Source organism: Meles meles, chromosome 17 (genome assembly GCF_922984935.1).
Source record: "Meles meles chromosome 17, mMelMel3.1 paternal haplotype, whole genome shotgun sequence".
Taxonomy (NCBI): domain Eukaryota; kingdom Metazoa; phylum Chordata; class Mammalia; order Carnivora; family Mustelidae; genus Meles; species Meles meles.
In genome coordinates this window covers 67649256-67674060 of record NC_060082.1, presented here as the reverse complement: position 1 = coordinate 67674060, position 24805 = coordinate 67649256, and the positions used below count along the sequence as shown (strand labels likewise).

General features: G+C 43.6%; 1 protein-coding gene across 1 annotated transcript; it reads left to right on the top strand.

Moving 5' to 3' along the window:
• Nucleotides 1-1936: 1936 nt before the first annotated feature.
• On the top strand, nucleotides 1937-24481 carry BLZF1 (basic leucine zipper nuclear factor 1). Its single transcript, XM_045982778.1, has 7 exons — nucleotides 1937-2091; nucleotides 3032-3105; nucleotides 11607-12046; nucleotides 13566-13765; nucleotides 15871-15999; nucleotides 18489-18708; nucleotides 23217-24481. The coding sequence occupies exons 2-7, from the start codon at nucleotides 3075-3077 to the stop codon at nucleotides 23400-23402; spliced, it is 1206 nt and encodes a 401-aa protein (XP_045838734.1). The 5' UTR covers nucleotides 1937-2091; nucleotides 3032-3074; the 3' UTR covers nucleotides 23403-24481.
• Nucleotides 24482-24805: the final 324 nt, after the last annotated feature.

The window sequence follows — 24805 nt, the reverse complement described above, 5'->3', positions numbered from 1 at the left end:
TAGGTTAGCCCTCGCAGATGTGAGATAAAAATCGAAATTTAGACTCGAATGCTTCGGCACTAGTAAAACTCATGTGTGTGCATGAAATCACCCCAGGCAAAGGCACTGATTACTGAAAATACTAAAGACTGAGCGCCAGAGAAAGGCATTTGAAAAGCAGGCAAGGCCGGGGCAGGGGGCAGGTAAAGAATGCTCATGAACTTCGGCTGTCACAGAAAAGCTAGATAAACTTTGAGAAGAAATTACTGGATGGGAATTGAAAAAGCCATTAGAAACGTAGACAAGAGCAACTTCACTGAAGCCATTCAGGAGAAAGTCGGAGAACTGAACCGAGGATGGGGAAGGGGCAGTGGAAGCCGGTGAAAATACTGTGCTTTGAGGCAGTTTACTGATCGACGGGAGGACTGGGCAACCTCTGCATGAACACAGCATGAGGGGCCTGCTTTGTTTCATCTCATTTTCCCAAGATGGAGGCCCAGAACACTGGGAAGCAGGAAAAGGAGAAAAAGGCTGAAAGCACGGGAAAGAAAAAAGGCAAGCGGCAGCAGTCTTGCAGGGGACAGGAGGCCATGGGGTCACCACCGGTACGGGTGCTAGCCTGGGGGCCTGCGGGTGAAGTCTGGAGGAAGGAGGAGGGGGAGGGGCAGGGGTTGGAAAGTGCGAGAAGGGCCCTCCAGGACACGCGCAGGGCAAACGGAGTTAAGGCGAGGACTGCCGTGGAGCAAGGGAGAAAGAAGGGGTGGGGGAGGGCTCCGGGGCTCCGACCTCGGACCACAGTCATCTTCCTATCCCCCCGTCCGCTCCTGGTAAGCGGCTGAAAGATTTGCCCGTGGAGTGAGTTCACTAGAACCCGGTTCCCAAACAAGCGCGCGAAGTCAAATCACCTACAGGCTTTTTAAAATGCAAATGCCAAGCCCCATTCCCACGGATTCAGAAGTTCTGGGGGTGTCGCTGAAGCGAGGGGATGTTCCAGAAGCTCTCCCAAGAGCTCGCAGGGCGTTCCTGTTCAAAAGCACCTGCCGGTAAGGTAATCAGCTCCAGACGAGAACGGAGGCCCACACAGCGCCTACCGCAGGGCCCTGGGGCGGGTGTGAGCAGCGCACCCGCCGCGCGAGGGCACCCGCCGCGCGACCCGGAGATTCGGGCCGCTGTCGGGGCGGCGCCTGCGCCGTCTCGGATTCGGCGGGACGAGGGGCGCTGAGACCTTGAAAAATGTGACGATGAAACACAAACACTCAAAATGCTCGCCTCGGGCCATCAGAGCCAGGGGTCGCCCCACACCTCCCGCTCCCCGGCTCCAGGGTCCCCGCAGGACCCAAGGGGCGTTCAGGGCGCCGCACGGCACCGGGAGGGAAGGAAACTGCGGAACCAGCCCCGGCAAGAGAGAAGCTAGAGCAGACGTGGAGGAAACCGGGGTGCCTCCGAGCGTCCCTCCGCCCCAGGGCCAGGGACGCGGCGCCACCAAGGCGCCGAAGCCGTCCTTCCGGCCCCGCCTGGAACTCACCATCGTCTCCGTCACGCCTCGCAGGCCGGGAGGGACCTCGGCTGCCGGCAGACTCCGCCTTCCCGAGGACGCCCAGTTACTCTGGCAACAGAGCCCCGCCCACTACCGGACGTGCGGCGCCGCCACCGCCCCGCCCCTTCGTTCCTAATGGCTGGGGTGTCTTGAAGCTCCGCCCACCGGGCCAGCCCCGCCACTCCACGGCGTTGCCTGGGGCGGCAGAACACTGCGCAGGTCTTTCTGGCGTCATCACTTAGGGTTGGTTGACCGGTGACCCGGAAGTTAAGCTCCCCGGCCTCCGGCGCTCCAAATAGTCTCCTCTTTATTTTCCGTCGGCGTCGGCCCGTCTTCCAGTCAGCGACGCCTCCCACCGTGCGTGCGGGGTTGCCCGAGTTTTAAGACCCCACAGAGCGTATTTACCCTTCTCTTTCGGAAAACTCTTCCGGAAACGAACCCGGGGAACAGGATGTGGTTCTCCTAGAGCGCCGGAAGTCCGGAGGGCCGGGCCGGACCCGGGCGGGGCGGCTTGGGCTGACCGGGAGTGGGCGGGGCTAGACCAGCGCGGGGCTCGCGACCCTCAGCTCGGAAGGGTAAGGAGCGGGGCGAGGGGTCCGCGAGGCCGCCGGTGTGACGGCGGAGGGTGTGGGGAAGGGGCGCGGCCCGGCTTGCAGTTTGGTGCTCGGAGGCTGTGGATTTAGGGCAGGGGTGTCTGTGGAGACCCGGCCGGCGCTTCGGCTTCGGCGGAACTGACAGGTCGGGCCGCGCGGTCGGGCGCTCCCCTCCGTCCCTCCCTCCCCTCGTCTCCGCACCCTCCGCTCCCCTCCCGGGGCCGGGGCCTGAGGGCAGACCCCGCTGTGCGGGGCCGGGGGCGGGGCGGGGCGGCCGGGGCGCCGTGCCAGGGCTCCCTGCTGTTGCCCAGGCGCCGCCGGAGGCCTGTCCCCGGACGAGGAGGCGGGTAGTCCGCGAAGACCCTGTGCCGAGTCGGATCGGTTACTCCTACGGCGAAACCAGTTGTGGCCGAACGCACAGCTCGGCGCTTTGGGGTCCCTGCCCCGGCGCGACTCCCCTTCTCACGGCCCCCCAAGGACGCCGCCTCTGCGCTGGGAGACCGCGCACACGTTTCTGAAAACTTGTATTTCTTGGGAGTCCTGAGTGTTTGTGGCGTGTGTTTAAACGCAAACGGGAGCTCCTCTCTGACTCGGTGACACTCCTGTCCCCGGAGCAAGGGATCACTTTAGTGCCTGTTGTTTATCAGGGACACGAAGCCCTGCAGTGACGTCCCTGCAGTTTCTCCGCCGAAATTCGGGACTCGGGCCGGGTAGCGTTCCCCGGTGCGGCAGCGAACCAGCCGGAGAGCGAACCGCCCGTGGTGTTTTGAGGCCTTTGTCAGCCTTCACGGTGTCACCTGTGACACTGCATGTGAAACGCGTGTGTACTAAGTGCGGAAGCGAGCAGGACACTGTAACCTCTAACAGGGACTTAGTGGATGTCTTCATGTGGTATTAACTCTTTCATTTTATTCATTTTTAGGCTTTTTGTAGAAGTTTTGAGGTGCATTTTCATTGGTTAAAAAATGGCTACTCTTGAAAGTTTAGAAGCCAAAGGTAAGTGTTCTTTCACGATGATTGTACTTAAAACATGCAGTTTGGGACCATAGGATGAAGGCGATTTGAGCCAAGTAGCTCTCCCAGAGCTCTTGGGAACCATCTGTTTCGGGTTTCCTCTGCTGTTTTGTAAGGCGGTGTTTACATCACAGTCTGGTAGTAACGCCCGGGTTAGTGCTCATTACTCCTGTTAAACATTTAGTGCAAAACCAAGGTCTTGCAGCTATATTTTCTATCCACTGGAAGATTAAGATTTCGGTAAACAGTATTTTTAAACATTTAAGTAGATGGACAAACGAGGAGCTACAAAAGACTTCTTTTTGGTGTTGGGTGGTTTTGCTTGGCCGCAGTAACAAACCACCACAAACAGTAACTTAAACAAGTGAAACTTACTGCCTCACAGTTCTGGAGACTACAAGTCCGATGTCAAGATGCTGGCAGGGCCATGTTCCCTCTGAAAGCACTAGGGAAGGATCTATTCCAGGCCTCTCTCCTAGTTTCTGGTGGTTTGCTGGCATTTTTGGTATTCCTTTTTTTTTAAAGATTTTATTTGTTTATTTGAGTGAGCATGGGAGCATGGGGGTGCAGTGGTGAGCAGAGGAAAATGAGCAGAGAGGGAGGGAGAAGCAGACTCCCAGCTGAGCCACCCAGGCCCCCCAGTCTTTGGTATTCCTTAGCCTGTACATGCATCGCCCTGATCTCTACCTTTATGTTTACATGGTCTTTTCCGTGTGTTTGTGTCTCTGTACACATTCCTCCTTTTTTATAAGGACATCAGTCGTACTGGATTAGGGGCCCACCCTACTCCACTATGAGCTCATGTTAACTAATAACTTCTCTAGTGACCTTATTTCCAATTAAAGCCACATTCCGAGGTATGGAGGTTGAGGGCTTTAACATGAGTATTTGCACTGGGGAGACACAATTCAGCTCCTAATACTTGCTAAGTAGTCTTACTTTCTCGTTCTCTACATTTCATATGTTGATCATTCCTACCTTTTGAAATACTCTTTCCTTAATTTCCATGATACCACTCTTATTTTCAGTCCTTCACTGTCCGGTGCAGTAGCCACATGTGGCTATTTGAGTTTAAATGAGTGTTTTTAAAAATTAAAAGTTCAGTTCCTCAGAGTCACCCCAAGCATATTTCAGGTGCTCATCAGCCACCTGTGGCCGGGGGCTCTTGCTCTCGGAAACGCGGGTATCAACTCCCCTCCCGCCCCCCCGCTACAGACAGTTCTGCTGGACACCACTGCTCTAGTGACAGCTTCTGTTTCTTTTTCATCCTCCTTCGGGCTCATCTTTTGACAGAGAGATCACAAGTAGGCAGAGAGGCAGGCAGAGAGAGAGGAGGAAGCAGGCTCCCCGCAGAGCAGAGAGCCCGATGTGGGGCTCGATCCCAGGACCCTGAGATCTTGACCTGAGCCGAAGGCAGCCGCTTAATCCACTGAGCCACCCAGGCGCCCCCTCGGGCTCATCTTTTAAATATTAACGTGTTTCAGCCCTCTTTCTCTTCTGCTCTCAGGGCTTCGGTAATTCTCTGTAATGACAACTTCCAGATCTGTCTATAACCCAGATCTCTTCCCTTGTGATTCAGACCCTTAGAGCTTACTGACCCTGTTACATAGGCACTGGTAACGGTATTATTAGCATGTGCCACCGTGAGGGCTCCTGACTTGGGTGGAGTGAGTTCTGCAGGTTGGGGCTGTCAGTGAGAGATGGGAAACTACTTTCCAGAAGTCAGCTTTGCGGCAAGTACACCTCCAACAGCAAACTCTTTAAAAGATTTAAATCCGGACAACCGAGTTGCCCAGTATATTAAGCATCTGCCTTCAGCTAGGGTCATGATCCCAGGGTCCTGGGATGGAGCCCAAACCCTGCATCAGCTCCCTGCTCAGTGGGGAGTCTGTTTCTCCCTCTGCCCTTCTCCCCGTGTTTGAGTTCCCCCTCTTTCTCAAATAAATAAATAAAATCTTGTTAAAAGGAGGGGTATATATATTTTTTTTAATTTATTTTATTTTGACAGAGAGATCACAAGTGGGCAGAGAGGCGGGCAGAGAGAGAGAAGGGGAAGCAGGCTCCCCGCTGAGCAGAGAGCCCCATGCAGGGCTCGATCCCAGTACCCTGAGATCATGACCTGAGCTGAAGGCAGAGGCTTAACCTACTGAGCCACCCAGGCGCCCCTAAAAGGAGGGGTATATTTAAATCTGTTTAGGAAGCAAAGAAGAAAAGATCCTGCAATAAATATTTAATTGAATTTATTCAGCTGTGTGAATTTCAGAGTCACCAGAAAGCTTTTATAGTATTCAAATAAGCAAACCAAAGAGCGTAACGAAAGTAATAAACTGGGGGTTAATGAAAAGTAGAGCAATTAAGTGGTTACTAAGGTGAAAGTCACTAGCATGGTGCTTGGCAAAAAACAAAACCTAAGTACAATATTATCATTAGTGATTGAAAGTTAGTTATTGCCAGGCCTCTGTGAAAGTAATTGTCTTTTATTTGTTATTACCCGTTTGTAATGAGGATTAGAGTTATAAAGCACTTTCACATACATTATATCATTTGATCTTAATTTTACAGTAAGGTACATAATTCATCTGTTAGTCCTCTTTTTGTTTAACGTTAGCCGTTGTTAGTGAACGAAAGCTCCATGGACTGCCTGGCCTAACACCAGGCGTGCTTACGATGGCTGACATCTGCCATTGGCCTGCGCTTCCTCTGACTGCCTCACGAGAAAAGCAACATTGGTTTACAGCAACAGAACTTCTTCTCAGTGGACATTTGAGCAAAACCGTCACCATGAGAGGGGTGAATGGGAAACATGCAATAAAGAGAAAAATTCAAAAATGAGGATTTGAATCCTAAAAGTTCTTGAGAGCAAGATTAAAATTACAGACATTGAAGTCAGACCGTTTAGTGAAAGTAAATCAAGTAGGAAAAGCTGAGGCCATTTAAATATTTAGAATCACATAAAATAGCCTAACTTTAACACTCTTTCTGTGGAATAACAGGTGTCAGGTGAAGAAGGAACCCCCGGGCAGATAAGCGTGGGAAATTCTGGACTAAAGCAGGGGGTACAGCACCGGACTCCCGAGCCTCTAGCACACTAATGCACACCGCGAAGCCGCAGAGCGAGGGAGTGCTCAGCCCCGTCCCGCTCGTTTGACCAGGGAACTCTTTACTCATGGAGCCTGTGACAAAAGGAATGCTTAGATTCTGCGTCAGTGAATGGGTAGATTCTGCGTCAGTGAACGGGGGGCCTAACTCTTAAGTCCATTGTCTTTAACATGGTTTCTAATTTAATAGTAACTAAACCTTGCTAAGTAGTAACTAAATCTTACTAAGTGCTGACCTTTAAAACAATATTGTTTTCGCCACTGGGTGGCTCAGTCAGTTAAGCATCTGCCTTAAGCTCAGGTCATGATCCCAGGGTTCTGGGATTGATCCCCTCGTTGGCTTCCTTGCTCAGTGGAGAGCCTGCTTCTCTCTTTCCCTCTGCCCCACTTTCTATCTCAACTAAATAAAATCTTTATACACACACACACGTATGTATATATGTATATTGATTGATTGATTGAATTGATTGATTGAAAATTACTGAGTGACAGTCCCTAAACTGTTTCACTGTTTGCTAGCTGAATCTGTGTATATTCTGAAAAGTTTGTCAGACTATAACTGAGTTAGGAATTAATGCTCTGGTGTAGAGGGAAAACAGGGTGAGCAGTTTTTAAATAAGTTAGTGGATATTAAAATGAAATCTCAGTAGCATATGAACAAAAAAGCACTTACTGTTCGGTTCCAAGCTCCATTTCATTAAGCTGATAATACAGAGATTGGGAGGCAGACCCTGTCCTGTGGAGCTCCCAACAGTCCAGAGAAAAACAGATTATATTAAAACACTCTGATATTTGCATTGTTCTGGAAGCACTGAGGGATGAGGGGAGAGTAAGGGTAAGTGATCTGCCCAAAGTCACACAATGTGTGGCAAATAGGACCTAAGGTATTTTGACCCAGTCTAGTGTTCTTTCTACTGTACCTTCCAGTGGACTTGGAGTATCTGTCTTCTCAGATTTGCAGTTTTATAAAAAAAAAAAAAAAAAAAAAGAAACATTTCTTTAATGACAGACTATAAAATCCTATTCTTTTTTCTTTTTTAAGACTTTATTTATTTGACAGACACAGATCACAAGTAGACAGAAGCAGGCAGAGAGAGAGGGGGAAGCAGGCTTCCTGCTGAGCAGAGAGCCTGGTGCAGGGCTCAATCCCAGGACCCTAGGACCATGACCTGAGCCGAAAGCGGAGGCTTTAACCCACTCAGCCACCCAGGCGCCCCAAAATCCTATTCTTTTTGCCTCAGTATTCTAGAGCATGGGTTGGCTAGTCATGGCCCTCAGCCTCCTGAGAATACTTACAGATCAGTTGGGTGATGGGAAGCATTGAATCCCACTAAGCAAAGGGTTATCCCAAACAAAAAAGAATTCTGTGCTTCTCATTATTAGACCTATATTACAAAAAAACAAAAACAAAAAATTTACTCAATTTCTTACTCAAGTTTCATCTTTGAAAATGACTTTTTTTTGTCTTTGTATAAGTACCTATCTCTTACCCTCAATTCTGCCTCATGGTTGGCAGAGCCTAAAATATTTATCTGACCCCTTATGGGGAAAGTTTGCCCACTCCTGTTTCAGAAATCTTTGGGGAAGGCAGAAGAATGAGCCGTAAACCTGAGACACATTTCGTTCTTTGATAACTGATCACAGGCAGAAGTGCTGTTGATGGAACCGCAGAATTGTTCTGTTGGCTCCCTCTGAAGACTGGGGAGTGGGGGCTGATGTTTTGCTCTGCGCACACCACTCCTAATTGTGGAGCTGGTTCCACGGATCATCGCCTTCCCCCGAGAGGCCGACTGCTTCCAAGTGTGTCCCGGACCATGCTTAGTCCCTGTGTAATAAAGGCTTCTGCGTGTGTCATAAGGGCGTGTGTCAAACAGGACGATGACCAGTTACCCGGTGAGAAGATGGGAAGCCAGGACTCCCACTCCCCTCCTGGCCTGCGCGCATTAGCCAGAAGCACAGTTCCTCCCGAGCTGAGTTGGGGCAGCGGCCACGGCGTGTGTAGTGCGGCTATCGCGCCCGTAAGTGCTTGAGTAAGTAAGGGCGGTTGTAGAAAGTCAGGAGTAAACCGAGGCTGAACCACGTTGATAGAATCGCTTCACTGACATTTTATGATGTATATTCTTTGGGAAGAGGTTTCTTTTCAATACCTGTCAGTGTTCCTTTGCCTTTTAAATTTCACAGTGTCTACTTGATTTGTTCTTGAATCTCCACTACCTAAAATTCCGACTCAGCAATGTTGTGATTTGCCTAAAAATCCTGTTTAGTCACTGCAGGGCGTCACACCTGCTGCTGCTTCGGCTTCCGTGGACCTGTGTGGTTTGGCTCCAGTTTGTCTTTTCGTTGTTTTTTTTTAATTAATCTGTAGTTAATTCGTGATTCAGCATCACTTCGTGACAGAATGTCTTAGTGACAGAATTAAATTTGCTTTAGATAGAGTTAGAATCTTTTAAAAAGCAGATTTCAGGAACATGGGAGCAGGCCTTCATTCCTGAACCCGTTCAGTGGCCGATCTCCCAAGTGCTAACGTGATACAGCGTGACCAGAAATACCAGACTGTTTCCCTTCCTGAAGTCGCTCCTTTGTTCATCTTTCTGAAGGTGGGGTTAGTCCTAAGTCCCAAGTGAACGTTCAATATGGAATTGACAAATATTTCATCCTAATGGAAGATGTTTTGTTAAATAGAACACGGTATACACCACATGTCTTTCCACCTCTTCTCTGACCTAACTCGAGATTCCCAGGACACTGCTACATAAGTAGGAAAAATTCCCCCCAAAAATCCGTTAAATGAAAAAATAGTTCTAAAGTCTAGTGATGCACTTTCGTAAGACTTGAGCGTAAGAAAATGAAAGAACTATATTTGATGATATAACTTCAGCTTTCTCCCTTTCATGAAGATGCAGTTAATTCGGGTTATTAAAGAAGAGCAGCCGCAGCCGTAGCCGTGCAGGCCGACATCTGCTGAGGGCTTCCTGGCCCGCACACCACTCCAAACACTACACGTTCTGGCACTAACCTCTTGATTATTATAGTAGGTCACCGGGGTTGAGCATACAAAAAAATAAAACTAAATAAGAGGGGTGCCTGGGTGGCTCAGTGGGTTAAAGCCTCTGCCTTCGGCTCAGGTCATGATCTCAGGGTCTTGGGATCGAGCCCCGCATCGGGCTCTCTGCTCCGCAGGGAGCCTGCTTCCTCCTCTCTGCCTGCTTCTCTGCCTAGTTGTGATTTCTCTCTGTCAGATAAATAAAATATTAAAAAAAAAAAAAAAAAGCCTAAATAAGAACGTAAGGCATAGATCTGCTGATACATTGCGAGAGTTGTTTCCTGAGGCAGTTTGACAATACCGATCTTCACCTGGCACATTAATTCCATTCTTGAGAATTTATTCAAAAGAAATAATCCGGAAGTTGAGAAAAATCTGTAGACAAAAGTATTCACTAAAGCATTATTAAATGAAAAATTGGAAAAAAGCATAAATATCCCCAACAACAGAATGATAAGTAAATAATGTTATATTAATGTGAAGAAATAATGTCATAAGATGAAAAAGAGGAAGAATGCAGCAAAATAGAAAAATAGATTGAGCTTCTAAAGTTAATTATGATTACATACAAAAATAATGAAACTTGGAGTAATGAAAAGTTATTTTAGAGTAATGAGCAGATACATAATTTTTTCTTCTTAGTATTTTTTAATAATGCAATGTTCAGAACAAGAGTGTACCTGTGTGTGTGAAAATAATCTGTTCTGCTCTGTAGTTTCTGCATCAGTATAACAAAGTTTGTGAGAAAGAAAATAAGCTCATTAAAAAATAGAAAACTAAGGAAGGTTTTCTTGTTAGGTATTTCCCTTGCTAGAAAAGACCTTTGTAGGTTAAAAAAAAAAAAAATCATCCTGGGCAAGCTTACCATTTCCTATGGTTATTGCTGGAGCGTTCCATTTCTAGGACAAGAATTCAGGAATCAAGGTGACCACAGTCTTTGCTTGATAGAATGTTTATATGTTATGTGGTCTCTTTTTTTTTAGTATGGCTTGTACTGCAGAAATTCTTAAGAAAGGTTAATTTTAATAAGACCTTATTATTGCTCTTACACATTTGATCTCCTGACTTCATGGGTTACAGTGAAACATGATTAATATTTCATTAGTAAGGGGCGCCTGGGTGGCTCAGTGGGTTAAAGCCTCTGCCTTCGGCTCAGGTCATGATCCCAGGGTCCTGGGATCGAGCCCCACGTCGGGCTCTCTGCTCCGCAGGGAGCCTGCTTCCTCCTCTCTCTCTGCCTGCCTCTCTGCCTAGTTGTGATTTCTCTCTGTCAAATAAATAAAATATTTAAAAAATATATTTCATTAGTAATTAAAAATTAATATTTTAATTGATTAGAACATAGTACTGATATCTAAGTAATTGAGGCTACTTTGGCTTTTTTTTCTTTTTAACTAGGAATTCTGTTTCCTGTCTTTGCCTTAGAAGGTATAAATACAAAAACATAATAGTAATGAATTCACTAAAGATCAGTCCATGATTTTTCGTAGTTAACATTTCTTTAGAAATAAAATTTCTGGCAGAAGTTTTGTACCACATATGCACTCTTACTTTCTATTACCTGTAATACATGTCATCTTTTCATATGTACATCCTGTGTCCTAAATTAGATAGTAACTTCTTGAGCATAGACATCCCCACTACCTCAGTGTCTGGTCAACGTTAGGCACCACGCTGCATGCCTGTAGCCTGCGACCGCTCACTGTCGTCACAATGTATATGCTCGTCCTGTGCCCCTCCCCTGGTTCTCATTCATTGACTGTCTGTCGGCCAAACGGTGCTGGGTGCAAGGCACATTACTTATCCCTTCCCTCATGGGACTTGGGTTCTAGAGGAAGGCACAGACACTGCATAACCAGTTACACTGGGGTGAAAAAAGTCAATTTACGATTTTGATAGAAAAAAGGAGAAATGCAGACTCTCTGCTGCAGGTGCACGTGAACGGGGAACCCAGCCGCATCTGGAAAGGTTAGAGAAAGGCTTCCCTTAGGAGCCCATACTCCGGGGTGCCAAGTGCTTGATCTTCCTGCATCCTCTCCCGCCACAGCTGTGGAGCCTGGCCGGAGCAGACCCGCTTCCCAGCACGTGAAGTGGAGACCTGTGGAGGGTCCTTGTTTACCCAGGGTCGTACCAGGAAGTAGAAGTCAAGAGCGAAACCATTTAAGGAAGTTCGAGCCTTTTTCCATCCTTTATTGACACCTGTTTTGAACATTAACTTTTACTCTGAATTTTTTGTATTCTTTTTAGTTCCAGTAATTCTGAATGTAGGGTAAAGTGTGTCTGGGCATTTTCCTTGTCACTTCTTCTTAGCAAGTAGCTTGTGTTTGCTTTCCCTTTCATAGTCACCCTTACTCCAGTCCCAGTCCGAGGAGCGGGAGATGGCATGGAAACTGAGGAGCCGCCTAAGTCTGTTGAAGGGACCTCGGGAGCCCCGCCCGTAAGGCATCACATCCTTCAGAATCCGCGGAAGAAAGCAGTTCCGGGCGAGAGCCCAGGAGTCCTGCAGCTCGGGAAGATTCTCACTGAAAAAGCAGTGGAAGTTGAAGCCATAAGAATATTAGTTCCCAAAGCTGCTATAACCCATGACGTCCCCAGCAAGAATGCAAAGGTGAAGTCTCGGGGACATCATAGGGGAGAGCTCCTTGGTCAGTCAGAGGGAACTGTAGAACCCAGAAAGGAACTGTCGGAGGTTAAGAATCTGCTGGAGAAGCTCAAGAACTCTGAAAGGAGGTTACTGCAGGACAAAGAGGGGCTTTCCAACCAGCTCAGAGTACAGACAGAGGTAAGAACAAGTGGCTTTAATCGTCACTGCTCTTTACACCTGGACCTTCTGAGCGCACGTGTCAGAAAACTATTTCCTCTTGGAATGTCCTCTGTTTTGGCTCGTCATTGCTCTAAAAAGTTTCCTCTTAAATATCTCTTTCTCCGTCAACCCCACTAGTAGAACTAGTATATGTTGGGAACTTGTCCTCTAAAGTTGAAGATGGGTGCGCGTGGTGCTTCGGACAAGACCACCTCTAAGGTGTAAAGGAAGTCACAGTTATAAAATTCCAGACCACGTTAGACTTTGAAGTTGTCTGGTTAACAGTTCCTCTTTTAAAGATCCATAAGCTCCAAGTATTTTTGCTTATGCAGACGTCGTAGTTGGGGTAAAGGGAACGGTTGGTAAGCATTGGTATCTTCATTGTAAATGGACAATGATCTGTAGGGCTTGGCTGGGTTTCTTTCATCTTTACACGTTGGTAAACATTGCCTTACTCCTCACCCTTCGTCTCTCTCAGACCCTTCACCTTGTTGCTAGATGTTACCTTTAGAAGCGACAGTATAGTGAGTGCTTCTTACCCAAATATCTTTAATATCTTGTAAGTAACTAACTTCTAAATACAAAAATAGTGTGTATTTATTTGTGACTATTTTTAAAAATACAAAAAATGAGAATAGTACTGCCTGTCATTGTACCATCTAGCTATAAATGCGTAATTATACCCCTTGAGTTCATTTTTGCCCTAATATTTTCCTGTGTCACAGAATATTCGATCACAGTATCATCTGTAATACCAACAGTGTCCTTCTGTTGCTGCACCATGCGTCAATACCTATTCTTAGACATGTTTTAATTTTTCACATTTTAGATAAAGTAAAAAAACATGCTTATAGATAGCCCAAATTGCTTCCTTTGCTTAGATTCTTGAACACCTGTGGCACAGGGGTGTGTGGGTGGCTCAGTCGGTTAAGCATGGGACTCCTGATTTCGGCTCAGGTTATGGTCTCAGGGCTGTGACATCGAGCCCCACATCAGACTCCACCATGGCTGTGGAGGCTGCTTAAGATTCTCTCTTTCCTTCTCCCTCTGCCCCTCCCTGCTCGCACGCGCTCTCTCTCTCTCTCAAAAAAAAAAAATCCTGTGGCACAAAGAAATTAATTTTTAAACACCGAAAATAGATTTTAAAAACACTAAAACATTCTCCGTCATATTCTTTGGCAAAATTTATTGGTTTGCTTTTCTAATTTTTTGCCTCAGGTGTTGACTGGAAGCAGTTTGTAATTTGGTGATAATGGTTGGTACTCTTACTGGAAGAGGCTCAGTTTATAATCCCATGGGCTATAAGATATAAATATGCAGACAGAGACAGATGGCTTATGTAGATTATAAAACTTAAATATGTAATTTTGCTTTTCTATATACACTTTAAGTAACGGAGGTCCATATACATGAAGCACGGTTTCTCTTTTTTCATTTTGCTACATTAAAGGCACTGGCATTACTTCAAGCTGGTTGTAACGGTCATATTTTGTCCTAGGTCAATCGAGAGTTAAAGAAGTTGCTAGTGGCTTCCGTGGGAGATGATCTTCAGTACCATTTTGAACGTCTAGCCCGTGAGAAAAACCAGCTTATTTTAGAAAATGAAGCCCTAGGTCAAAACACAGCTCAACTTTCTGAACAGCTGGAACGTACGTCAATACAGTGTGACGTATGGCGGAGTAAATTCCTGGCAAGCAGGTATTTTTTGTTTTAAATAATATTTCATTTCCTAGCTTTTTCTCTATCAGATTTTTTACCATAACCCAAATAAGTAAGTGGTAGTGTGAGAATTTGGGACTCCAATTGTCAATGTATTTATAAGTGTGTATGGATTGTCACAGAGTCTCCCTAAATGAAAAAGTGATATCATCAGATTCTCCCTCATTCCAGAATTCTAGGTTACTCCTCTGTAGTAGAAATCACTACTACTACAGTGTTTAAGAAAATTAAACTCAGACCTCTTACAAATAAAATAAATAAGAACCTCCCGCAAAAAACTATTTCCCCCGCTTCTATCTGGAAAACTCAAACGTCATTTCTCTTCTGTGCTCTGTTCTCATAGCTCTTTTTTTTTTTTTTAATATTTTATTTATTTGACAGAGAGAAATCACAGCTAGGCAGAGAGGCAGGCAGAGAGAGAGGAGGAAGCAGGCTCCTTGCGGAGCAGAGAGCCTGAGCAGGGCTCGATCCCAGGACCCTGGGATCATGACCTGAGCCAAAGGCAGAGGCTTTAAACCACTGAGCCACCCAGGCGCCCCTCTCATAGCTCTTTTAACTGTATTAACTATACATGAGGGCTTCCCAACCTTTTTCTGTACATGCACAAATGGAAAATAAAATTATTTGTATGGTGTAATAGAAGAAGCTACTCTCCCCAACAGAGGTGAAAGCCCCATTGCCCTTCCCTAGGCCCGTGGGTACACTGGTCCTTGGGAACCTCTGTATATATGGTGATTTGGGGTCTGTTTTTATCCCCCTCCTTCCAGCTCTGACTGGAGAACAGGATCTGGGTGTTACCCATCTTTGTATTTCCAGCGCTTAGCCACATGCTTCGCGCATAATTTAGTAACTGTGGATTTAGGTTCAGTGATCTAGAGATTTCTTACATAACACCAAATGTTTCCAGGCTGAACTTTAAGAATCATGATTGTGATGAATAAATTTGTAAGAAAGTATTTCTTCATATCTTAATGTCTGTGATACTTTCCAGTAATTGATTGCTCTCTTAAAGTCTTTGTTTCCTAATTATGCTTGTATAGGATGGATGTGGAGAAAGGAATGTACTGTTTATTGACTCAGAATGAAAGTTCGTGCTCACTGAACATATTAAGAGGCAAATCGTGCATGTGTCATACAGATTATTGCAAATGTAACTTTCTTAACATCCTTGTCAATGCTGATAGTAACATTCTAAGGGCAATAAAACTTAAACTCAGCTTTAACAGCATTTTAACCAATTCAGTCTTTGGTCAGTAATCAATGTGGTCTGAGACTTTAATTTTAGTTTTAAGATTTTCAGCTGAATAAGCATACTTTAAAACTTTGCATCAATTCTGTTAATAGAGAACTGGTAAAATAAATTTTGGAACATCCAATCAGAAGAAAACATGAAGCTGTTGTTTTTTAAAAAGAGAGATAACTCTATATGTACTAATATAAAAAAAACACGATTATTAGATGAAAAAACAAGGCATAGAAAATTTTGTATTAAATAATCCCTTTTTTGTAAATAAAATGGGTATACTTATTTTTAACATATACTTTTATGTTGATGTATCCATAAATATTTTTTTCTGGAGAAATACATAAGAAACTTTATTGGTATTTTGTGGCTGAAAAAGAAGGATGGGGATGCGGGACAGGAGGAAAGACTTACTTTCCTTTTTACATAAGACATTCTGTATTATTAATATTTTTCTAAGAACAAGAAGGTAACTGAGTGATAAGAAAGCAACTCTTGCTTCCTCTAAAATTTCCTGTATTTAAAAACATTTAATTAATATCAATTTTTTCAATATTTGATCCATCTAGAGTAAGATTGAGGTACATTCTAAAAGTTACTCTAGAGGAAAGTTAAATGACTTTACCTTTGTCATTTTGTAAACAAATATTTTTAAAATCCCTTTAATATGTTCTAAGTTCATAAATATCTTAACTACCTTTCGTGAAGATTTAAAAACAGAGCAGTAACTTGACTGTGTTCATTCTTCTACATACGCTTTTGAAAATTAAGGTAGTATAGTAACTTCTCTACAGTGTGTTATCGTCAGAGAATTTATATGTGATATTTTCATCTTTTCCAGGGTGATGGCAGATGAGTTAACCAATTCCCGAGCAGGTTTGCAGCGTCAAAATCGCGATGCCCAGAGTGCTATTCAGGATCTCCTGAGTGAGCGGGAGCAGTTTCGTCAGGAAATGATAGCTACCCAGAAGTATAGCATTTGTTTACGTTCCGAACTCTCCTCTCTCTTGCAACTTTTGTTACTACTATAGTTCTTCAGTGTTTCTACATTTAATAACTTTTATTGAGCATATTTTTCAAATAGCATTTTAAAATAGATGCCCAGGGAGGGAAGAAGACTAAAAAAATAAGACTACATGTTTCTTACATTCTTAATTGAGAATTAATTATAGCTATAATAGGAAAAATCTCTGGGTTTAAAAGTAGTTTTTGGTTATAGTTATAGCAGTTTTGTATAATTTTTGGTAGCAGCCATAAAGTACAGCTATCTTTCCTTTGGAAGGAGATCTTTTTAAGGACTATTCTGCAGTATTGGAGTTTACTTTTATGTGCTCTAGAACTATCAGAATTGATGGTCTTCCTTAAAAGTGCTTTGTACTTCTATACACAGATCTTCCGCAACTTATAATGGGGTTGTGACCCAATAAACTCATTGTAAGTTGAAAATGTCATAAGTCAAAAATTAATTCAATACACCTAACCCACTGAACATCATGGCTTAGCCTAGCCTACCTTCAGCATGCTCCTTACCCTTACGTTAGCCTGAACTTGGGCAAAACCATCTAATACAAAGCCCAGTCTGTCAGCGTGTTGGGCGTCTCCGTAATTGACCAGTGCGCTGAAAGTGCGCAACAGAACGGCTGTGTGGGTACAAAACTCTTGTACCAGTTGTTGGCCCTCGTTACCGTGTAGCTCGGTAGGAGCTACGGCTCACTTCCACTCCCCAGCAACAGGAGAAAAATGCTACTGCATATTGCTAGACAAGAAATAGGTGAAGATTCAAAGTACAGTTTTTATTAAATGTTAATCACTTTCACACCACCACTAGTCAAAAAATCATTCATCAAACCATCATAAGTCAAGGACTATAACTGATCTATTATAAATCAAATCAGTAAGAGTAGAAGAAATCACAGGGGAAATTATAAGAATGAAAACATAATACAAACGACCCTTGACAACACAGGGGTTGGGAAGGCTGACCCCCCATGCAGCTGAAAATCCTTGGATAACTTTTGACTCCCCCAAAAATGTACCTACTTACAGCTACTCTTGACCACAAGTCTTGCCAATAATATAAATAGTTGATTAACACATATTTTATATGTTATGCCTATTGTATACTGCATTCTTGGAATAAAGTAAGCTAGAGAAAGTAAATTGTTACTAAAATCATGAGGAAGAGAAAAAAAAGTAAAATAAAATCATAAGGAAGAGAAAATCCATCTGCAGTACTATACTGTCTCTATCAAAAAAATTGGCCTTTAAATGAACCCACATAGTTCAAACCCATGTTGGTCAAGGGTAAACTGTTTATCAAAATATCAGATTTCATGGGAGGCAACTAAAGGAGTGTTTAGAGGGAAATTTATAGCTTTAAATGCTCATTGTAGAAAAGAAGAAAGGTTCTGTTGGTAATATAAGCTTCCTCTTTAAGAAATGCAGAGAGCAAATTAAGCAGACAAAAGAAAATAATAATAGTGGGAGCAGAAATGAAATAGAAAGCCAAATGCTAGTTCTTTGAAGAGATAAATTTAAGAAACCTCTAAGCAGTATGATCAGGGAAGAAAAAATAAAAAACCACATTACCAGTAGCAGGAATGAGGAAGGGGGTATATTACCTAGGCTCTACAGACATAAAAAGATAATAAGGGGATATTGTGAACAACTCTGTACAGAGTCCTTAGAAGACACTAAACTACCACAGGGTACTCAAGGTAAATAGCCTGAATAGCCCTAATAAATTCAAGTGATTGAATTTTTAGTTAAAAACCTTCCAGGAAAGAAAACTCCAGGCATAAATGGATTTACTGAAGCAAACAACTAGGGAAGAAATAAAGCCAAATTTACACAAACTCTTCTAGAAAACAGGAGAAGGGAATATGCGGCAGCATTATCTTGATACCACAACCAGACAGAGATATTAGAAGAAAGCTACAGACCAGCATTTCCAATGAACATAGATGTGAAAGTCCTAATAATATATAAAAAGAATATATATATATTTACACACCATGGCCAAGTACATTTTATCCTACAATTTGTAAGTTGGTTTATCAAGTGCAAATCCATTAATGTAACTCATGAAAAAACAAGTGACAGACACAGTCCGATCAATAGTCCTAGCACTGCTGGGTGAGTGTGCAAACACATTTCACCTGTACTACAATACGACAACGAACACATTTCACCTGTACTAAAATATGACAACTAAAAAACTGGGGCAGTTCGGAAGTACGTTTGCTGAATGACTTCTAGATAATTACCTGATAAATATATAAATGCTTCCTCTAGTCTTATTTTACCAGAATTCCCAATTTACTGACCTCTGAGAAAAAGATACAGGAGACAGTACTATGTGATTTCAGAAGAATTTCAGGTTTCTCATTTATTGAGTATTCTTGATTTTCACATTTTATCCTCTTACTAATATTCAGTGTTCCTGTGTGCTCTGTGCAGATTATTGGAGGAGCTCCTGGTGTCCTTGCAGTGGGGAAGAGAGCAGACTTACTACCCTAGTACACAGCCTTACACCACAGCAGAACTAGCATTAACAAATCACAAGTTGGCAAAAGCAGTAAATGGTCATCTTCTGGGAAATGTTGGCACTAACGGTCAAAAAAAGATACCATCATCGGTTGAATTCTGCAGCACCCCAGCAGAAAAAATGGCTGAAACGGTAAAATATTTCTCTTTTGTGGACTGTGGAACTTCTAAGACTGTCCTCTTCCTGAAAGGTGGCATGTTGAATTGCAAAGTGCTGGGCATTAGGAGTTAGGAATCATGGGATCTAAACCTGATTCTCATGCTAATGAGCTTATGATTTTGAAGAAAATTATTTTCTCCTCTGGGCTTTAGTTCCTGAAACATTTTTACTCTGTCCTTAAGGAGCAAATATAGTTGTTTTGAAAGGACCTGTCTTTTAGCTACTGAATCATTGAGAATCTTGTACTTGAGTTCATTGTGATGTGAAACTGGGGTAGAAATTTTAATTCAGCCATCAAGAGTAGATAATAGATTACTTCTGACATCAGAAATTATTTGTTAATACCCATATGTAGATATGAATGTGCCAAAAACGGCAGCATCAAATAGTGCATCCCTGATACCTACAGCCCTGGGTGAATTCAGGGCTCATGCCTGTGGTTTCCCGGTTCTACTAGCAGAGCCAAGGTCACTTCAGTGTATTTCGGTATCTGACTCCTATCTCCTATCTTGGGCCTTGTCTTTAACCAGAACTGTTCCACTTTTAAAATCAGCTCAACACCTCTCTCCATGATCTGTACTTTCAACCTTCTTTCCAGCCGATTCTTTATTCTGCTTACCCCTGTGATCACATAAATTTCATTCCCTTGATCCCTGCATTTTCCTCATCTCATCTGCTCACTCTCCTGGCTTCTTTTCCTGCCATAGCTTGCCTAGATTTCATTCTTGGGTGTCTTTTTTCCCTTATCATCCTTCTCTCGGGTACCCTGAGAACTTCAGTCCTTCGGCAGTGCAGCTGCCTGCCTTTTTTGTTCCTGCACTTGTCAAGCTATGACCTCACGTTCAGCGGATGACTTTGGTTCCTAGTTCACAGAAAAAGAAGGCAGAGGCAGGAAATTTCTTCAAGGTCCCACTTGATAACCAGAAACCTACCGTTACGGCAGCCGGTCTTAAATACGTTTCTGTCACTGGAAGAGACGTCCCTCCTCCAAAGCACAGCTCCCCTCCAGGCTCAGCAGGCCTCTCCAGATCATCCCTTCTGTCGGCTCTTTCTTCTTTGGCTTATAACACTCCCAAGTGTCTTCATGTAAAAAAGAAAAAGTCTTCCATTATCATAAGTTCTCTGGTAAGGTCTTGTCACCTTTATAGGCAAGAACCTTGGACAGACTGTGCACACTCGTGCGTACTCCATGCCAGCCGTTCGCAAGTCCTGCTGCCACTTACCCGGTAGCTCCCAGTTCCACTGTTCTCGAATTGTGTGCGAATAAAGCTCATGAATGTTTAAATACTTTGTTACCATATTCTATGTACCAGCACTCCTGCCTTGAGATCCTCTTGACTTCTGTGACCTACTTTCTTGGTCCTCTCATATGCCCTCTCAGAATAATTCTTCATCAACTTTTTTCCTCCTCTAAGTGTTGATGTTCCATAGGAATTTGCTCGCCACGCTTTCCAGACTCCCTGAGTTTGCCGCACGGCACACAGCCAGCTCCTCCCCTTCTCTGCCCGGTCTTCTTCAGAACTTGGCAGGGGGCAAGGCATCCTCCTTTGGAGCCCACTCTTGAGCCTTTCCTCTCATGACAGACTTCCTAGATTCTCTAGGGACTGTCCTAGTTCCAGGGTTTTATGCTTGGGACTTCTTCAACGGAGACATTTTTTTCTGGGTTTAAGAGACACACCCAGCAAGACGTCTCCATAGACACATATCAGACGAAAATAGGACAACCTCTTTTCTCCTCGCTTTTCTATCTGTATTAACCCTCCCACGAAACAGCAGAACAAGAACCCACTTCTCCTCCTCTATCCCTATCGTGGTAAACTATACCACTGTATAAACTATACCACTGTTTTGAGGACTTCATAATAACGTGTGTAAAATAACGTGTGGAAAGCTCTTAGCGGATTCTAATATGTAATTTCTCAGTAAATGGTAGATGTCATTTTTATTTCCTTCATCCCCATAATCTTGTTGGTTTTACAAACCCTGTTGGATCCTTCTAATTTAGCCTCTCTTCCAAGTTCACACACCTGCCCTCCAGCCTTAATTATTGCCCAGTCCCCTCGCCCGCACTGACCCTGGCTTTTTACCTGCCTCCAGGCCATCCTCTGCTGCAGCTATTTTTAAAACGCCCGTCCGAAAAAAGAAAGGAGAAATCCACTTGTGTTGGCACTCCTGTTCGGGCCGATCCCCTCCTCCCTCATTCTGGACTCTCCGTTCTTTCACACTGTGTAGAAGCTTTTCAGAAATCGAGATTTTGCACCCCCTCTTCTCAAGGTGGTGAGCCACGTGTCCCCACGCCCTGCTCTTCAGACCCCGGCAGCATCAGCCACTTTTCACTGCACACTCCTGCCGTCGCCGTCGCATCTCCAGCCTCTGCTCCTGCTTCCGCCCCGCCGCCCTCCCGGCAGCTCCCTGCCTTCGAGCAGCAGCCCGCCCCGATCTCCCCGGCAGACGCAGATGGTCCTTCCCCAGGCTTCCGCTGTGTTGCGTGCGCGTCTCTGTTGTAGCTCTCCGCCGTGCCATGGTGCAGTTACTGGATTCTCCCGCTCTCCCCGACTGTAAGCCCCTTAAGGGTGAGTGAGGACTGTATCTTGTGTTTAGTAATTCTTTGCACACAGTAGGTGCTCCACTGTGCACAGAATGAATCAGGACCCAGCACTAGGCTCGTCGTCTCCACCCTCTGTTCTCCTTGTTGGGAAGCCGCGTCCTTGCCTCCTCAGTGCTGCCGGTAGCCTGCGGTACAACTGACTGCCCCCCTTTCTTGAACGCGCCCTTCTCTCGGCTTCCATAGCTGCACACCCTCCTGGCTCTGCTCTTCTCTGACCATTCTGTTTTACCATGTGCTACTGGGTATCCTCAGGGCTTGGCCTAAATCCCCTTTTCCCAATCCTTTATCCAGTCTAACTATTCTCTTAGTTAGCGACAGAGCCCGTCTGCCCCATTGCTTCACGGTTATCATTTCTGAGCTAGCTTACTGCAGTTTTCAACTTCTTTGTTCTTCCCCCCGGCTACTTTTAATGCCCGCCCTTGCCCCTGTCTTCCAGCATGTACGGCCTGACTTCCCGGAAAGGCACCCTGCTTAAACCTTCCCCATCACCTCCAAGCTAAAATCTAGAAACCGTTCTGTGCTGGTATCTCTGTCTCCTTCTACTGAGCTCCTTTGGTATTTTGTTTCTCTCTCTACAGACATAGAACATAATAGCATATAGAGAGTATGTCCGTACCTTTATTTTACCTTCCAAATTTATAAGCAACTTTAAGTCCATCATCTTTGTCTCCTAGCACCCAACCACATTTTACAAAAATAGATCTCAAAAATTCAATGGAAAAAACCAGCAATATATTTGAAAAATAGAGGTCCTAAAATAGAATGCTGGCTCTTAAATAGTGCCAGGACGTTCTTAAATTAACAATAGCTCTTTGGGCATGGTAGTAGCTTAGAAGGAAAACACACTGCTGGACGACATGAGAGAGAGAGAAACAGACATACCCAGCCATATCTGGAAGCTCCTGACATAGGGCATAGGCTTACTTTAAAAAGAGTTTCTAACACCACTGCTTTTCCCAGTTCCTTTCCTACTGTATTGCCTACGTCGCTTGCCCCGTCACCCATCCCCTTCATGTGAGGATCGTTGGGAGAATATAAACAAGAGAAACAGAAGCTTTAAACAAGCATGTTATCTTTGCCCTTAATTGGAGAGTTTTTTTCAACTCAACCCAGGATTTCAACCCAGATCCTCCTGTTGTGGGTCTCAGTAAAGGAAACAGCAGAACAAGTCAGAGCAGAATTAGGAGAGCATGGTGTCCATGAAATCCAAGAAACAGGAACATGATTGTTAGCATAAAGGATGGCATATACATTAGAAATAGAGAAATGAAAAGCTATTGATTTTACAAGTAAATGATTAAAAACTTTGAAATAGCATTTCATTAGAAGAATGCAGAATCCTGATTCTAGACAGCTGAATGAAAGATCATAGAGGAGAAATGGTGGGTGCTTTTTGGTTAAGGGTTAAAAATTGACCTCACTTAAGGTAGAATGGATATAACCATATTTTTTCTGTGTTCTCATACTTTTTCCACCCATATCCATAAAGAACATTATGGAAAAGGACTTCATAATAACGTGTGTAAAATAACGTGTGGAAAGCTCTTAGCGGATTCTAATATGTAATTTCTCAGTAAATGGTAGATGTCATTTTTATTTCCTCATCCCCATAATCTTGTTGGTTTTACAAACCCTGTTGGATCCTTCTAATTTAGCCTCTCTTCCAAGTTCACACACCTGCCCTCCCAAATTTTCCATTTCTGGAAAAGCTCTAAGTTCTCTAACCAATCACATTCATCACTCAGATGTTATTTTTTTGTGGCAGTTACATATAAATGAAATGGGGCTTTAGAGGTAGTTTTCTATCAATACAACCAAAGGTTTTAGAGTCCCTACAGCATATACATCTGACATTACTTCTTATATTCCTTAGGTTCTACGCATTTTGGATCCAGTTACCTGTAAAGAAAGCTCACCTGATAATCCATTTTCTGAGTCTTCACCAACTGCCTTACTTGCTACAAAGAAAAATATTGGACGATTTCATCCCTATACTAGATATGAAAATATAACTTTCAATTGCTGCAATCACTGCCAGGGAGAACTTATTGTCCTTTAACATAACAAGACGGCACTTGCTTCTTACCCAAGAGTCGTTATTATTTGGGAGCTGGAGTCTTACAGTGGTAGAGTGTCACTTTCTGTCTCAGTACTGTATATCCGCAGCGACGTTTCATGTGCTGGACCACAGATTACCCTTTCTTAATAAATACCTCAGGGTAAGAAAAGAGTGAAGCTGTGTAGATATATTTAAAGTAGATGATACTTTCCAGACATCCATGATGCTTTTCCTAAAGGATTCTGAAAGAAAAAGATCCTATTTTTATTTTAGGCCCTAAGTGACATCTTGCCGTGTGTTTGAGATTTCATTGTCAACTCTACTGCAGGGTGGCTCATACGCAGCTACACCCATTCGTTCACTGTTGTCTGTGGTGGCCGGGCTTGGGTGTTTTGGGCACCACAGCAGAACTGAACAGATGCAGCAGGGCTTGTATGGCTGCAAAACTTAAAATCTCCTATCTGGCCCTTGACAGGAGAATTTTTGGGGATGGAGGGAGAGCGCGTCCATTCCCTTTTTGGGATTTATTTTGGACTACAAAGGCTGCTTATGCTATGGGTGAAGGGACTAATATTTTAAAACTAAATGCTGTATGTTAGGAAAATTAGAAGTATTTTATAGCCATTAGCAAGTGTTTGAGCAAAACATATTCTCGTGTTGGTTTTGTGTGGGGAATTCCATAGTTTGAATGGATGAACTTGACATATAATTGATTTTACTGAGCTCATTTTGACAAATGCAACACAATAGGACTATCCAATCTGATATATAATGGAGAAAGTAGGATCTTTCTAGAACATTGTACAAACTCAAAATCCAATCCATCATTAATTTATATTAATATATATTATTGTTTATTTATGATGGACCATCATAAAACACCCTTTTATAAGCCTTTAAAAATAGCCACAATATGTTTATACCAAATTACCCTATATTAGGTACAGAATCGCCTATCAAAAGAAAAATCTTCTAAAGACAAATCTGGTGAAATAACATATTTTAATGTCAACTTAATGATTTTTTTGTCTGATTCATCTGAGTTATACTTTGAAATGGCAATAAATTTCTCTACATTCTTTATTTTGAATATTGACTTAATGTGCTTTTCAAGTCTTTGTCTAATTACACTCTTTATAACTGATTCATCAGCCCTCCTTTAGGTTTACTTAGTATAAACCTTAGAAGAAAATATAGAGGAAAACTTCATGACATTGGACTTGGCAGTGATTTCTTGGATATGGCACCAGAAGCACAGCCAACAAAATAAAACATAGATGAACTGATCTTCATCCAAATTAAAAACATTTATACATCAAAGGAAACTATCCACAGAATGAAAAGGCAACCTACAAAATGGGAGAGAATATTTGCAAATTACATGGTTTATAAGGGTCTAGTAT

Excerpts from the sequence above, each read along its gene's own strand:
- BLZF1 (XM_045982778.1), top strand. The coding sequence starts at position 3,075 with ATGGCTACTCTTGAAAGTTTAGAAGCCAAAG. Across the intron at positions 13,766-15,870 it reads AGTAAATTCCTGGCAAGCAG|GGTGATGGCAGATGAGTTAA; the intron begins GTATTTTTTGTT and ends CATCTTTTCCAG. Across the intron at positions 16,000-18,488 it reads GAAATGATAGCTACCCAGAA|ATTATTGGAGGAGCTCCTGG; the intron begins GTATAGCATTTG and ends TGCTCTGTGCAG.